Source organism: Gadus macrocephalus, chromosome 11, assembly GCF_031168955.1.
Source record: "Gadus macrocephalus chromosome 11, ASM3116895v1".
Taxonomy (NCBI): domain Eukaryota; kingdom Metazoa; phylum Chordata; class Actinopteri; order Gadiformes; family Gadidae; genus Gadus; species Gadus macrocephalus.
The window spans coordinates 20,875,494-20,889,155 of record NC_082392.1 but is presented as its reverse complement, the minus strand read 5'-3'; the positions used below and the strand labels follow the sequence as shown (position 1 = coordinate 20,889,155).

Below are 13,662 nucleotides of genomic sequence, written 5' to 3'. Positions count from 1 at the left end.
CACACACACACACACACACACACACACACATACACACAAACACGCACCGATTACACTTTCAGACACACGCACACACACAAACACACACACAGTGTGAATTGAAAATGACATCATTGGTAAGTAGGTGGTGGGTGCGAGTTGCTTGGGTCAAATTGCCTGTGTTAATACGCACACATATTCTGCGAGGCAGGGATTTTTGTGCGTGCATGTGTGTTTCTAACTTGGTTGGATATCATACTTTCACGTCCTCTGAGAATTAAAATGTCAAAATATCATATCCCCCATCTCGAACCCAGCCATGACATCACTCATCATTCAGGCCAATCATAACTCAGAGCAATGGATACCCCATACCATAAGCCACATACACTACTACTACACACACACACACACACACACACACACACACACACACACACACACACACACACACACACACACACACACACACACACACACACACACACACACACACACGCACACAGTGAAGCCAACATCCATTCATAGCACCCTAGGGGCATGCAGGGTGAGGAGACGATATAAGACAGACTATATTGTCCCAAAGGACATTTTTTCCAGGACAGTCGTGTCTGCCGCATGGAAAAGTATATAAAAAACATACCAGTAATAATACACAAGTGATTAAAACGAATTTGAAGTGCCCATGTTCTTACTGTACAGTTTTTGCCCATTGCTTGAACACGTTTTGCAAAACTTGGCTCATTGTGTCAGAACTCAACACACAAGCAAATATGACACAACACTGAGAAATATACCATTCACATCTATGTCAAATTGTATCACATGAATACACTTTCAGATCAGCAGCAGCACACTAGTCTACTTTATGTAAAAACGTTGCAGTCTTCCATAGTCACTGTTTTTATTCAGTTCCTCCGAAGGCGCATTTTTACAACAACCAAAAAATCAAATAATCAATACTGTACATTGCAGTACTGTTCTTTACAGTGCAGTAAATTCAGTTTAAGCAAAAATAAACCAAAAATACATGACTGTAAACTGTACTGTACTGTACTGTAAACACAGGAAAACAAGGCAATTGTGGGTGGGTGGGCTTATGGATCCTCGCCTTGTGTGCCAAATCCATCCATGGATTGACCTTACCTCAATGTCTCTGCATGTTCCATTGCCTGCAGAAGAGGTATGCGGGCATGTGGTTGGCGGTCATAAGCACGCCATCTTTGAGCCAAAAAAAAACCTTCAATAGGTTTTAGAAACGGCGAGTTTACGACTTCAAATTGTTTATGGTTCGTGTACCAGTTCCGGACCAAAACAGCCCGATGGAAACGAACATTATCCAAGACAACAACAAACCTGGGCTGCTCTGATACTGTTCAGCAGCATCATGATACGCTATGTTAATACAGAAAAACAAAGCAATTGTGGGTGGGTGGGCTTATGGATCCTCGCCTTGTCTCCCAAATCCATCCATGGATTGACCTTACCTCAATGTCTCCGCAGGCCTGTTCCACTGCCTGCAGAAGAGGCATGCGAGCATGTGGTTGGCGGTCATTTGCGCGCCGTTTCCAAGCCGAAAAAAAATCTTCTATAGGGTATAGAAATGGCGAGTAAGGGGGCAAGTATACGACTTCAAATTGTTTATGGTTTGTGAACCAGTTCCGGACCAAAACAGCCTGATAGAACAAACATTATCCCAGACAACAACAAACCTGGGCTGCTCTGAACTGTCCTGTTCAGCAGCATCATGAAGTGCATCTAGAAATGTGATGATTTGTTAGGTATTGTAGGGACCTATTTTTGCATGATGTCGCAGTAAACCTCAAAGGCTTATGGCGGCACACAATGATATATTTCCCCTGCGCTGCCCCAGGACATGCACAATTGCCCTTTGGCCTTTTTGTAGCTGGCTAATTGGTGTTCAGTTTTGTAAGTAAGTGATTTCAGGAGTGTATCTATTAGTATTTTCAATTACCCAATGTGTTTTATTTTGAATAGATGTGTTTTCCCAATGGTATGCTAAGATTTCATTGTTGAACTAAGTGTCTTATGTATGAAATAGTGTGTAGTGTGCAGGAGCAAGTGTGTTGCAGAAAGGACCAAGTGTGTTGCACAATTGCAACTAAAGTGCAAAGCAGCGCTTTTGTTTAAGATATGGTTACATGTGTTTAAGGTATAGTAACAAAAACTTCAAGTTGTGTTACTTTGGTCTAAGCATGTGTCTATAGTGTTCAAGCAATTGGCAAAAACTGTAATACATACATAATACAGAACAATATTAACAGTGACCACAGTATAAGAAGCTGCTTGTCGCCACACTTCTGTCAGCATGTACAGTATGAGAAGATCCGCATCCCTGTGTGTTATAGTGACCAGTACGCATTATAGTGAACAGTAGTGAACACATTATAGTGACCTGTGGCAACCCGGATCCGGCCAAGAGCCCCTGGAAGCAGTCTACCCTCAGATGGCACTATTCAGGGCATTGGAGCCGGGGCCAATTAACTAGATGCAGAGCACCTGAGGAGCAGGTGGAGAAGCAGGGCTTAAATAGCCTGCTCCACTCCTTCGGGGCTCTCCCAGGCATGCGGCAAGGGTGCGGAGAGACCGGTCCTCCCGGCTGACGGGACTCGACTCGACTCGACCTGGAGGGATTGGACTGTCGATTCCTCCCAGATTTTTGGTTATTTCGTGAAGGACTTTATGTTTGGGTAGAATAAAAATGCCTTTTTTAGTGCAGAGTTCTTCAAGGGAAGTGATCGAATCCAAAGGAATAGCTTTAAAGAGACTTTATTTGTATAAAGTATTTTCGGTATGGTAAACTGATACTCTGAAGCAAAGAGAGATTGAAGATGTATTCTAAACACGTGCTGAGCGACTCCTAGCTGATCAATAGACCTAACCCCTGTCCAAGAGCTACCGGGAGTTTCTGACGATAATGTTCGATCTGTAGGCTTTTATGGTCTGAACAGCGCGGTCCGGAAGTAGTGGGGGGAGCCGATGTGAGATATGGCTCGGCTTTCTCGCCTGGTCTGTGGTGCTGCCTTCTGTGGCTAAAGTATTTATTACAGCCTTCAGTAAGGTCTTGCTCCCCTTGTGGCTATGTATGGTATTTACGGCTTATATGTTTGGTCCTACTTCATTGGGCCTATGTGTGGGTAGCTTAGATTCTTAAAATACGTAACATTAGGTTTTCCAAGCTATTTCGTGTCCTGTTTGGGGAGGAGGCGGTTCACTCAAGAAGAGGGGTTGCCACAGACCAGACAGTTCCATACACGTATTATAGTGACCACCAGTAGTAGACACATTATAGTGACCACCACCAGTAAAAGACCAACTTGACCTCTCTACGGCGTTTGCATCAACAAAACACTGACTGGTCGAGCAGGCTGTCAATCTTCTGATCGACAGCCTGCCAGTAGGCCTACAACAATAAAACGAATGCCCCCGTCTAAATCTAAACACTGTAGTTATACATTTTGAATGGCGCACACTCCTCAGGATAGTGTTTCTGGATTTTATCACTGATTCATGATGCCTAGCATTGGAGTCAGAAACGCTATACTGCCCCCGTCTGGACACGTTAACTTGATGTGGTGGGAGAGAGCGTGCAGCTGTGCGAAGATCCGCGGTTTCGCAGAGCTGCCGGCAGGAGTTGATCTGCACTGCTTCCATGTGGACAACATGTTTCACTACAATCGATGAGCTGTATTAACAATGGGTCTATCATTTATAATTGTTTGCTTCTTTAACGGCACGACAATCCAAACCCCAAGTGGAATCTAGATGGAAAAAGTGTGAAGCTCAAAACGTGAGCAGCTTTTACGTCTTCGCCACCTACAGAGTTTGTTATGTACGATCATTCAAAAAACCCATGTTATTTCCCATAGACATTTGACCGATGGAACCAGGAGCCTCGAAGGCGGGACTTATTCGTCAGAGGTCTATGTATAGTCATCACTCAGCGGTGATGACTCTACCCACCATCCACTGGAACTGTTATATTGGTTTCTATTTTTAGTTTTTTAAATAAATTGGACAATTATCAACTACGGTTTCTAGCAGTAGTGGACAGTTGTCGTACTCAGAGGCAACCACAAGTAAACATCACATCTAACATAACGGTTGATGCGAGGGTGTGTGTGTGTGTGTGTGTGTGTGTGTGTGTGTGTGTGTGTGTGTGTGTGTGTGTGTGTGTGTGTGTGTGTGTGTGTGTGTGTGTGTGTGTGTGTGGGGAGGATCATCTTTATAGTCCCCAGGGTATATTGCTACTGTCTCACATGCACACACAACAGAGACACCCCAAGGGGTCACATGTCATCTGGGTAAAAATAGCACGGTAGGTCACTGAAATACCCCAACACACTCCGACGCAGGACTCATAACTCCACGTTTCCAATAAACAAGTTAGTGAACGCTGACTGAAAGCACTAGAACGACCTCCTCAGTTGATTTTGGATTTGCAGGTAAGATCTAGCTGACTGACTAACCCAAGTAGGACTAAACCCTCTCAATGCAACAGATTCTATCTGGAATCTGAAGGTTTTCTGCCACTGGTGTGAGTTGAATGAGTTCAATCTTTTTTGTTACGTTATTTTAGTAGTTTTCCAGTTGTTCTTGTTACGTATCGAATAAATATTACCAGTGCATATACAAACGGCTCGTACTACTACTACTAGAACCTATTTCAGTGGCCTCTAATCGGGGCCTAGAAATGGAGAGGATGTTGTCAACTGGGGGCCCCAGAAAGAGGAGCTGATGCCCTCGGGGTGCTAATGCCCAGGAGGTGTGGGGTATGAAGAGGTATTGGTGCCCTGGAGGTTAATGGGAATGGGGTATGAGGAGGTGCTGAGGACCGCGGTGGGGGTGGGAAGTGGTGTATGAAGAGGAGGACCGGTGGGGGGGAGGGGGGGGGTGTATGAGGAGGTGCTAAGGACCAGGGGGGGGTGGTAGTGGGGTATGAAGAGGAGGACCGGTGGGGGGGAGGGGGGGGGGGTGTATGAGGAGGTGCTAAGGACCAGGGGGGGGTGGTAGTGGGGTATGAAGAGGACCACATAGACAGAGAGTTTGGCTTTTCTGAAAAGATGTCCACACTTTCAAGATGCATTAATGTGTTTCCATTACTGAAATAGACAATTACAATGGTTTCTATTCTGAAATGGGATGATATCGATGAACCAAAAGTGAGTTATTCAGATTATTTGTTCACAGAGGAAGTTTGTTTTCACAGTCGATACATACCTATAAACTAAGGCATCACAAGGAAACAACAAAGAAACCAACCAGGAATTGTAAACCACATGCGATAATATGAAGCTTTCAAGTTCAAATAGATTTTGAAAGCTGCAAGCTATACAATGGACAAATTGTCTTATTTATTTACAGTATTCTTAACTTCTCATGGTTTCCAACTATCTCTGTCTAGACGCGTAGATTGGATTCATAAATAAAAATAAGAAAATAGTTTAATATTTAGTTTAAGTAGTTTAATTTCGGTATATTCCCTTCATTTTTCAGTCAGCTGTTTAAAAGGTATTGATATCTATACTGTATTTTACCAATATAATTCAAAGGGCCATCCGGCACGGTTTGGAGACATTCCGCCTGTTGAAACATTTCTTAGAATAGAATCAATGAAAACCTTTTATTGCAGAATCCTCGGATTGAGAGATAGCTGCTGAATTATTATAGGATTATGGAGTGATTTCCCAATTCTGATTTAATTACTTTATAGAAACATCGCATATTGGTCCTTCAAAGTAGAAATCCTGCTTTGAACATGTTACTATTATTAAAGGGGACATATTATACCACCAGGTTTGAGTGTGATTAGCCTTACAAGCCGTTTCGAAAATCGGCCCCATATGATATCACTAGTGGGAGTGTCCACCTAGATCTGTGCTGGATAGATCAGTCTACCAGCCTACCCAGTTGGCTGAAGTATACGTTGCTCCTCTATCCAGCACAGATCTAGGTGGACACGCCCACTAGTGATGTCATATGGGGCAGATTTTCGAAACGGCTAGTAAGGCTAATCATGCTCACACCTTTTGGTATAATATGTCCCCTTTAAAGAACTTAACACAAAGTATCAAAAGGAACAGCATTTACAACAGAACATATAACAACATCTTACTATAATTAGAGAAGTTCTGTATGAATGTTTTTGGATATATGTGCTTTAATTACCTAAAAAACCTTTCATCCGATCCACTTCATACTTAGCAAGGGGTATTTCTGAAGACCAAAGGAAGTACAGCCTCGAGTATGAAGTTATTCCAAACTGTGCTGTGATTGTCCGGTGATTCTCATGTATTTGCTTGGCGGAAGGTCTTTGCTATCGATCTGAATGCATGATAACCATGAGACCATGAACCATCTAAACAAAGTCCTACTATTAAAACAGGCTGATAGCGGTGTTAAAGGATGTGGCTACGGCTCAATATTTCTCCACTGCAGTAAGGATGCGTTTGGAGAGGCTTGGGGTGCCCGTCTACGACCTGGGCTCTCTCCGCAGTCTCTGGGAGGTACGAACCCGGAAGTACAAACAGAGACAGAAGAAGGAGAAGGAGAGAGTGGAGAAGAGTGCTCTGGTCAAGTAGGTCTACAGATACATAGGCCCCAACATGTCTGCCTTAACTCGGACCCCAACATGTCTGCCATACACAGGCCCTAACTTGTCTGCCTAGGTCACTGAACTTGAGCATACACAGTACTCGTGGATTTATCTTCAGATGTCCTGGTCACCAAAGTCGAGCCATGTGTATCAGCCTCCAGGGCAGGACCATGAGGATGCTGCAGATTGAGCGCCAGTGTAGGGTTCTAATCCTCCTGAGCCAGAGGGCATGGATCGCTTTGCTTTAAACAAATACCTAATAGATAGGCTGATCAGATACGCCTGGCTGCTTTGACTAACTGTGCCACTTGTTTGTTTACTAATGCTATAAAGAGCATTCAGGAGCTGGAACTGGAGTCTGATTTGATACTACTGTCCTTCTGGCAGGGAAGTTATGTTTTTGAATATCTGAATATCTCAAAAGGGGAGCACGGATTTGCACCAAATTAGTGGCTAGGTTGGTTACGGTTACGGGTGATGTAAGAAGGGATTAACCTGTCATCAACCAAAAAGTTGTAGGGTATTACACAAGTTGCATTGCTTCCCATAGATTGTGTGACACCACCGAACAATTATCCTAAGGGGTTTGTCAAAGGTTGATGATGATTGGTTGGTTGACCTTTCCCAGCCCCACCCACTTCTTGTTTAGCTGAAGCTCTTTGGAAGGGACCTTGTGGGGTGTCATCAGACTCACCGCAGAGCCACAAATTGACCCCCATCCAAGAGAGGCCCACTTCTCTCAAGCTGATTCCTTAGCGGAGCCCTGTGCCCCACTGAGCCTATTTTGAAGATAGAAAAGCCATAGCCATTGGTCGGCTATCGGTGAGGAGAAGGTTCTGACTCCGCACCTTCCTCTGTATGAGCTCATTTGGGATAATATAGCTCCTGGCTCCTTTCTGAACAACCTCTTCCCTGATTGGTTCAGTTAGCCTACTTCATCTGGCCGGTGAATTAAAGGTGCGTGAACAATGCAATGCAATTAAATTGCAGAGCAATGTAGGGAGGGAGGGGGCAGAGAGGGGGATTTTTTTATTCACTTTATATTTATCCCGAAGGAAATGGAGGACTCTGCATTTAACCCATCACCTACAGCACAAGGAGCTGCACCAACTACCCTAGGACCTACTCCCACCCCACAGTACAGAAACCCATGTGAACACAGGGGAACATACAAATTCCAAATAGAAAAGTCCCCTCCCCCCGGCATTGTAACCAACAACCTTCTTGCTGCGAGGTAACCGTGCAAACCAGCCCAAAAGGGTCACCCTAACAACTGTTCAACCCTAGTTTTTGTGTTGTTGTTTTTTTTAAGATTATGTCAATGACTTCTGACATTTCTTTCTGAACTGATATGAACACACACCGAGCTATTAATACGGTAGCCTGAGGGCTGCTGGGAGATGTCTGGGTCATGCTGTGACTGCTAATAGCGTGTCGTACACTTGGACCGGAGCAGGACATTCCTCTGACACCCACACATCCGTAATGACCTATAAACACATGCAGGGACACATCATAGGGGAATGTGTCTGTTGTGTTGGATGGCAATAACTGTTTGCGTGTGCGTGTGTGTGTGTGTGTGTGTGTGTGTGTGTGTGTGTGTGTGTGTGTGTGTGTGTGTGTGTGTGTGCGCGCTCACTCACATGTTTGTGTGTGTGTTGTGTGCGTGAGCTTGTTTGTTTGTGTGTGTGTGTGTGTGTGTGCTTGTGTGCTCACACTGGTGTGTGCTATAGGTTGTGCCCGCTCACTCACATGTTTGTGTGTGTGTGAATGCGCTGGTGTGTGTGTGTGTTTACGCGGATCTGTGTGTGTGTGTGTGTGTGTGTGTGTGTGTGTGTGTGTGTGTGTGTGTGCGTGCATACACTAATGTATGTACGTATGTGTTTGCTTCTGTGTGTGTGTGTTTGTGTGCGTGTGTGTGTGTGTGTGTGTGTGTGTTTCTGTGTGTGTGTGTGTGTAGGATCAACCAGCAGTGGCAGTACCGCGTGCACTGTAAGAGTCTGCGGGGCGGAGAGGTGGATGTTCTGCATCGTTACCTCGACAGAGACGTGCTCCTGGACGACAGCACAGACCCACAGCTCGCTGGTACACTACACACTGTCTGTCCGTGTCTTTACCTGTCTGTGTCTTTACCTGTCTGACGGTCTCTTTACCCGTCTGTCAGTCTCTTTATCTGTCTGTCTGTCATTCACTTGTTTGTCTTCTCTTCCTCGTTCTGTCTGTCATGCACCTGTCTGTCTATCTGTCCGTCTCTTCACCTGTTTGTCTGTCATTCACCTGTCTGTCAGTCTTTCTCTTCCCCTTTCTATCTGTCATCCACCTGTCTGTCTGTCTGTCTGTTTGTCTATGTCTCCCTTCCTGTATCCAGGCGCCGAGGGTGAACAGGACAGACTGGTTCTCAGGCTGGAAGGAGAACAGTGGAAGGTACCATCGGACCCATCACTCGAGTGTGTCCAATTGACACCATGATGGTTCAGGTCCAAACATCTTTCTGAGCTTTTCTTTACCCAGAGCTTAAAGTGGTCCTACAAGTCTGTGACCTTATGTACTGTAATGTACTGTAATGTACTGCAATATAATGTATTAATCATTACAGATGCAGCAATACGACGATGTATGGTTATTCACTGGACAAAAAATGTTTCAAATCAGATTTTGAGTATGGATCATTATCATTCATAGATTATGGTCATCAATCAATTGTAAGTCTCCACAGTATTCTAGAGGTTAACCATGTACGACTGCCTCGACGTCAGATCGGTGTCCCTCCGCCTGTCTGTCCACTGACCTTCCTCAGTCTGTCTGCCTGTCTATGTGTCCGTCCGTCAGGAGTTCCCAAGCGAGCTGCAGTGGATGTCCTACCTGAAGGAGTGGCATGTGCGCTCTACCAGGATCAGCCGCCTGCCAGACTTCCTGTTCGTATTCAGCCAGCTCACCAACCTGCAGCTGCCCAAGAACGCCCTCAGCGAGCTGCCCCCAGAGATAGGTCTGTCTGTCGACCTTCATGCGCGTCACTAATTAGATGACGAGGCGTTTGGTATCCTTAAGAGAGTAATAGTTACTCCCGCCGTTTGCCCGCGCTTCATTGAATTTCCTCACTTTGACACTCAGAGCACTGGGCAGTGATCACATTGCGTCAACACCCGCTGGGGCCCTCGCGATGCTCTGTCTTTGGGGTTTCCTGCTTCCCCCTCACTAACAGGCTGCTTTTCAGTGCTGGCAGAGGGTCATCTTAAATAAGTTGTTTTAGGGACTGTCTTGAAGCTTATTGGGGACTTATTTTATTTATATTCTCTCTCCTTGCTATTATTGTTCTGTCATGAGCATTAATATGCTCATGAACAATAATGTCATCAGCAGAGAGCAGAGACTACAAGTCACTTCGGTCCCCCTGATCTCTGATCTTGTTTGCGAGGTCTGCTTGCTGGCCCACTGCCTCTTTCATGTCTCTCCCTAGGGAAGCTGCCCATGCTAAAGGAGCTAAATGCTAACTATAACCGCCTAACCAAAATCCCTCCGGAACTGGGGGGCTGTGAAAACCTGGAGAGACTGGAGCTCACTGGAAACTACCTGGCCCAGCTGCCCTTTGTGGTGAGAGAGAGAGAGAGAGAGAGAGAGAGAGAGAGAGAGAGAGAGAGAGAGAGAGAGAGAGAGAGAGAGAGAGAGAGAGAGAGAGAGAGAGAGAGAGAGAGAGAGAGAGAATACCACTGTTCTGATTATCTAAAGGTACTGTATATATATACTGAGATTTAAGATATTATTTGTCATTTGTAAGACTTGAAATAGCTAACCATTAGCTACTGAAATGCACTGTGGGATTATCGGCTGTGGTTGACTTCATCTGCTTCTGTATGTGACGATTACGGAAAAAAATGCATGACCAATCATTCCATCCCTTTCCTTATTGCCAGCTCCCCATTGAAAGTCAATATATGTGCAATATATATATTAAAGGGCCATATAGGACGGATCTGTACTCAGCTTAGACATGTACTGAATGACTATGGAATGATCATCCTGCAGTTTTGAGACAGTCTATTTCCTGTCCAGCTGAGCAGTCTGAAGAAGCTGGTTCACCTGGACCTTGCGGAGAACAAGTTCCCCACGGTGCCCATCTGCGTGCTCAGGATGAGCGGCCTGCAGGCCCTCGACATGAGTAACAACCTGCTGACAGACCTCCCTGAGGACACAGACAGGTGCAGTACACACACACACACACACACACACACACACACACACACACACACACACACACACACACACACACACACACACACACACACACACACACACACACACACACACACACACACACATACCCCAACCTCCACAATTAAAATGGACGAAATACGATCCATTTCACACTGTCTTTGTATGATAACCATCCAATACTAACCCCTAGGAGGAATATATGGCATGTGTAATCATGATGAACAACAGAATAATCAGTTTATCAAATAACAAAATAATGCATAGCCAGATTAGAAGATCTGATCTTTTACCTGTGTGTGTGTGTGTGTGTGTGTGTGTGTGTGTGTGTGTGTGTGTGTGTGTGTGTGTGTGTGTGTGTGTGTGTGTGTGTGTGTGTGTGTGTGTGTGTGTGTGTGTGTATGTATGTGTGTATGTTGGCCATTGTGTGCCCATGTGTGTGTTTGTGTATGGGTGTGTGTGTGCCCGTGCGTCCGTGTGTGTAGGTTGGAGCAGCTTCGCTCGCTGTTCATCCACAAGAACCGCCTGTCATACCTCCCTCACTGCCTCTCCAACATCTCCAGCCTCAACGTCATCGTCGTCAGCGGCGACGAACTCAACTGCATCCCCACTCACCTCTGCTCGAACCCGGACATCAAGTAGGTGATGGGGATGGGGATGGTGATGATGGTGGTGGTGGTGATGGTGATGGTGATGGTGGTGTTGGTGATGGTGATGGTGGTGTTGGGGATGGGGATGGTGATGGTGATGGTGGTGATGGTGATGGGGATGATGGTGGTGGTGGTGGTGGTGATGGTGATGGTGATGGTGGTGATGGTGATGGTGATGGTGGTGTTGGTGATGGTGATGGTGATGGTGATGGTGATGGTGATGGTGATGGTGATGGTGATGGTGATGGTGGTGTTGGGGATGGGGATGGTGATGGTGATGGTGATGGTGATGGTGGTGATGGTGATGGGGATGATGGTGGTGGTGATGGTGATGGTGGTGTTGGTGATGGTGATGGTGGTGTTGGGGATGGGGATGGTGATGGTGATGGTGGTGATGGTGATGGGGATGATGGTGGTGGTGGTGGTGGTGATGGTGATGGTGATGGTGGTGATGGTGATGGTGATGGTGATGGTGATGGTGATGGTGATGGTGATGGTGATGGTGGTGATGGTGATGGTGATGGTGATGGTGATGGTGGTGATGGTGATGGTGATGGTGATGGTGGTGTTGGGGATGGTGATGGTGATGGTGATGGTGATGGTGGTGTTGGGGATGGGGATGGTGATGGTGATGGTGGTGATGGTGATGGTGATGGTGGTGTTGGGGATGGGGATGGTGATGGTGATGGTGGTGATGGTGATGGGGATGATGGTGGTGGTGGTGGTGGTGATGGTGATGGTGGTGTTGGTGATGGTGGTGATGGGGATAGTGATGGTGGTGATGGTGGTGATGGTGATGGTCATGATCGTCATGGTGGTGGTGGTGGTGATGGTGATGGTGATGATGGTGATGGTGATGATGGTGATGTTGGTGATGGTGATGGTGATGTTGGTGATGGTGATGATGATGATGATGCTGGTGGTGATGGTGATGATTATGTAATTATAATAAATAAAACACTAAACGGATGATGAAGATGTTGTTTACACCCCCCCCTAGGTTTGTCCGTCTGTATGACAATCCAGGGACTGAGGCGAGGAAGAAGAAAGAGGAAGAGGAGAGGAAGAAGGGGAAGAGGAGGAGCTGGGAGGAGGGGACGAGGAAAGATGGTTCAGAGAAAGAGTTTCTGCAGGCCTACATGGAGTCACTGAAGGATAGAGGTAAACGCGCACACACACACACGCACGCACGCACCACGCACGCACCACGCACGCGCGCGCACACTGGCATTCGCCCACACACACACACACACACACACACACACACACACACACACACACACACACACACACACACACACACACACACACACACACGACAACAACACAATTCGATCCCCTCCAGAAACTCAAGTCACTCACAGCGTTATCATAGCTCCCCCACTGGGACGTGAACGCAACCCTTCTCACTTGCGGGGAGACACAGGGAGGGAGCAGAGCGGTTAGGGGGGCGGTTTTGGGCTCTATTCGTCAGTCTTTTCAAATATCAAATTGCCGTTGGTGCTTGGCATGCTGTGGCGCTATCTATTGATAGAGGATAGCTATCTATCTAGTGACAGACAGGATAGCTATCTATCTATTGATTTCCCCTTTTATATAAGGGGGGAAAACCTTTATATATGGGCGTTGTTTCATCAGTTTAACATTTGACCTCTCCTCAGAAACCGTGCCCTATTCCACCACAAAGGTGTCCATCTCCTGCCTGCTGTGAGCAAGTGATACGTTCGTCTCCATGGCACCCTCCTGCCAGTTCATTCATTATGAACGGGCATATAATATGATACAACAAATGAAAAAGTAGAGTAATGATCCAGTATGGTTTGTTTAGTCGCATCATACTTTATTCATTCAAATTCATATATTAAGCTGAATGTAAAATAGGGCTGAATGTAGTTATGTATTTTATCTTTTTTTTTTTACAAATGAACAAAAATGTCTGAAGTTGTAGACTGTCGTTTTCACTGATGTTTGTGTGATTTGACCACACCTGCTCTGTATTTTATTCCCGATATGAAACATTTCCTTTTTTAATGTTACACAATTGTTCCTAAGCTTTGCATTGATATACATGTATACATTAAACTGCTATACAAAATACTGTGAATCTTTCTCCACCTGCCCGACCTGGTTATGTTTAGGTGGCACCACTGGCTGTCCAATGGTCACATGACACCTCAGGATTATTGGCAACTAAAGGTAAATGGGTAA

At 45.7% G+C, this 13,662-nt stretch overlaps 1 protein-coding gene across 1 annotated transcript; it reads left to right on the top strand.

The window, feature by feature from the left end:
• Positions 1-4,288: 4,288 nt before the first annotated feature.
• lrrc2 (leucine rich repeat containing 2) lies at positions 4,289-13,549 on the top strand. The gene is made up of 10 exons (XM_060065570.1): positions 4,289-4,445; positions 6,439-6,577; positions 8,556-8,680; positions 8,964-9,019; positions 9,425-9,581; positions 10,053-10,186; positions 10,646-10,791; positions 11,290-11,442; positions 12,455-12,615; positions 13,116-13,549. Exons 2-10 carry the CDS (start codon positions 6,444-6,446, stop codon positions 13,163-13,165), a joined length of 1,116 nt encoding a protein of 371 aa, XP_059921553.1. The 5' UTR covers positions 4,289-4,445; positions 6,439-6,443; the 3' UTR covers positions 13,166-13,549.
• Positions 13,550-13,662: the final 113 nt, after the last annotated feature.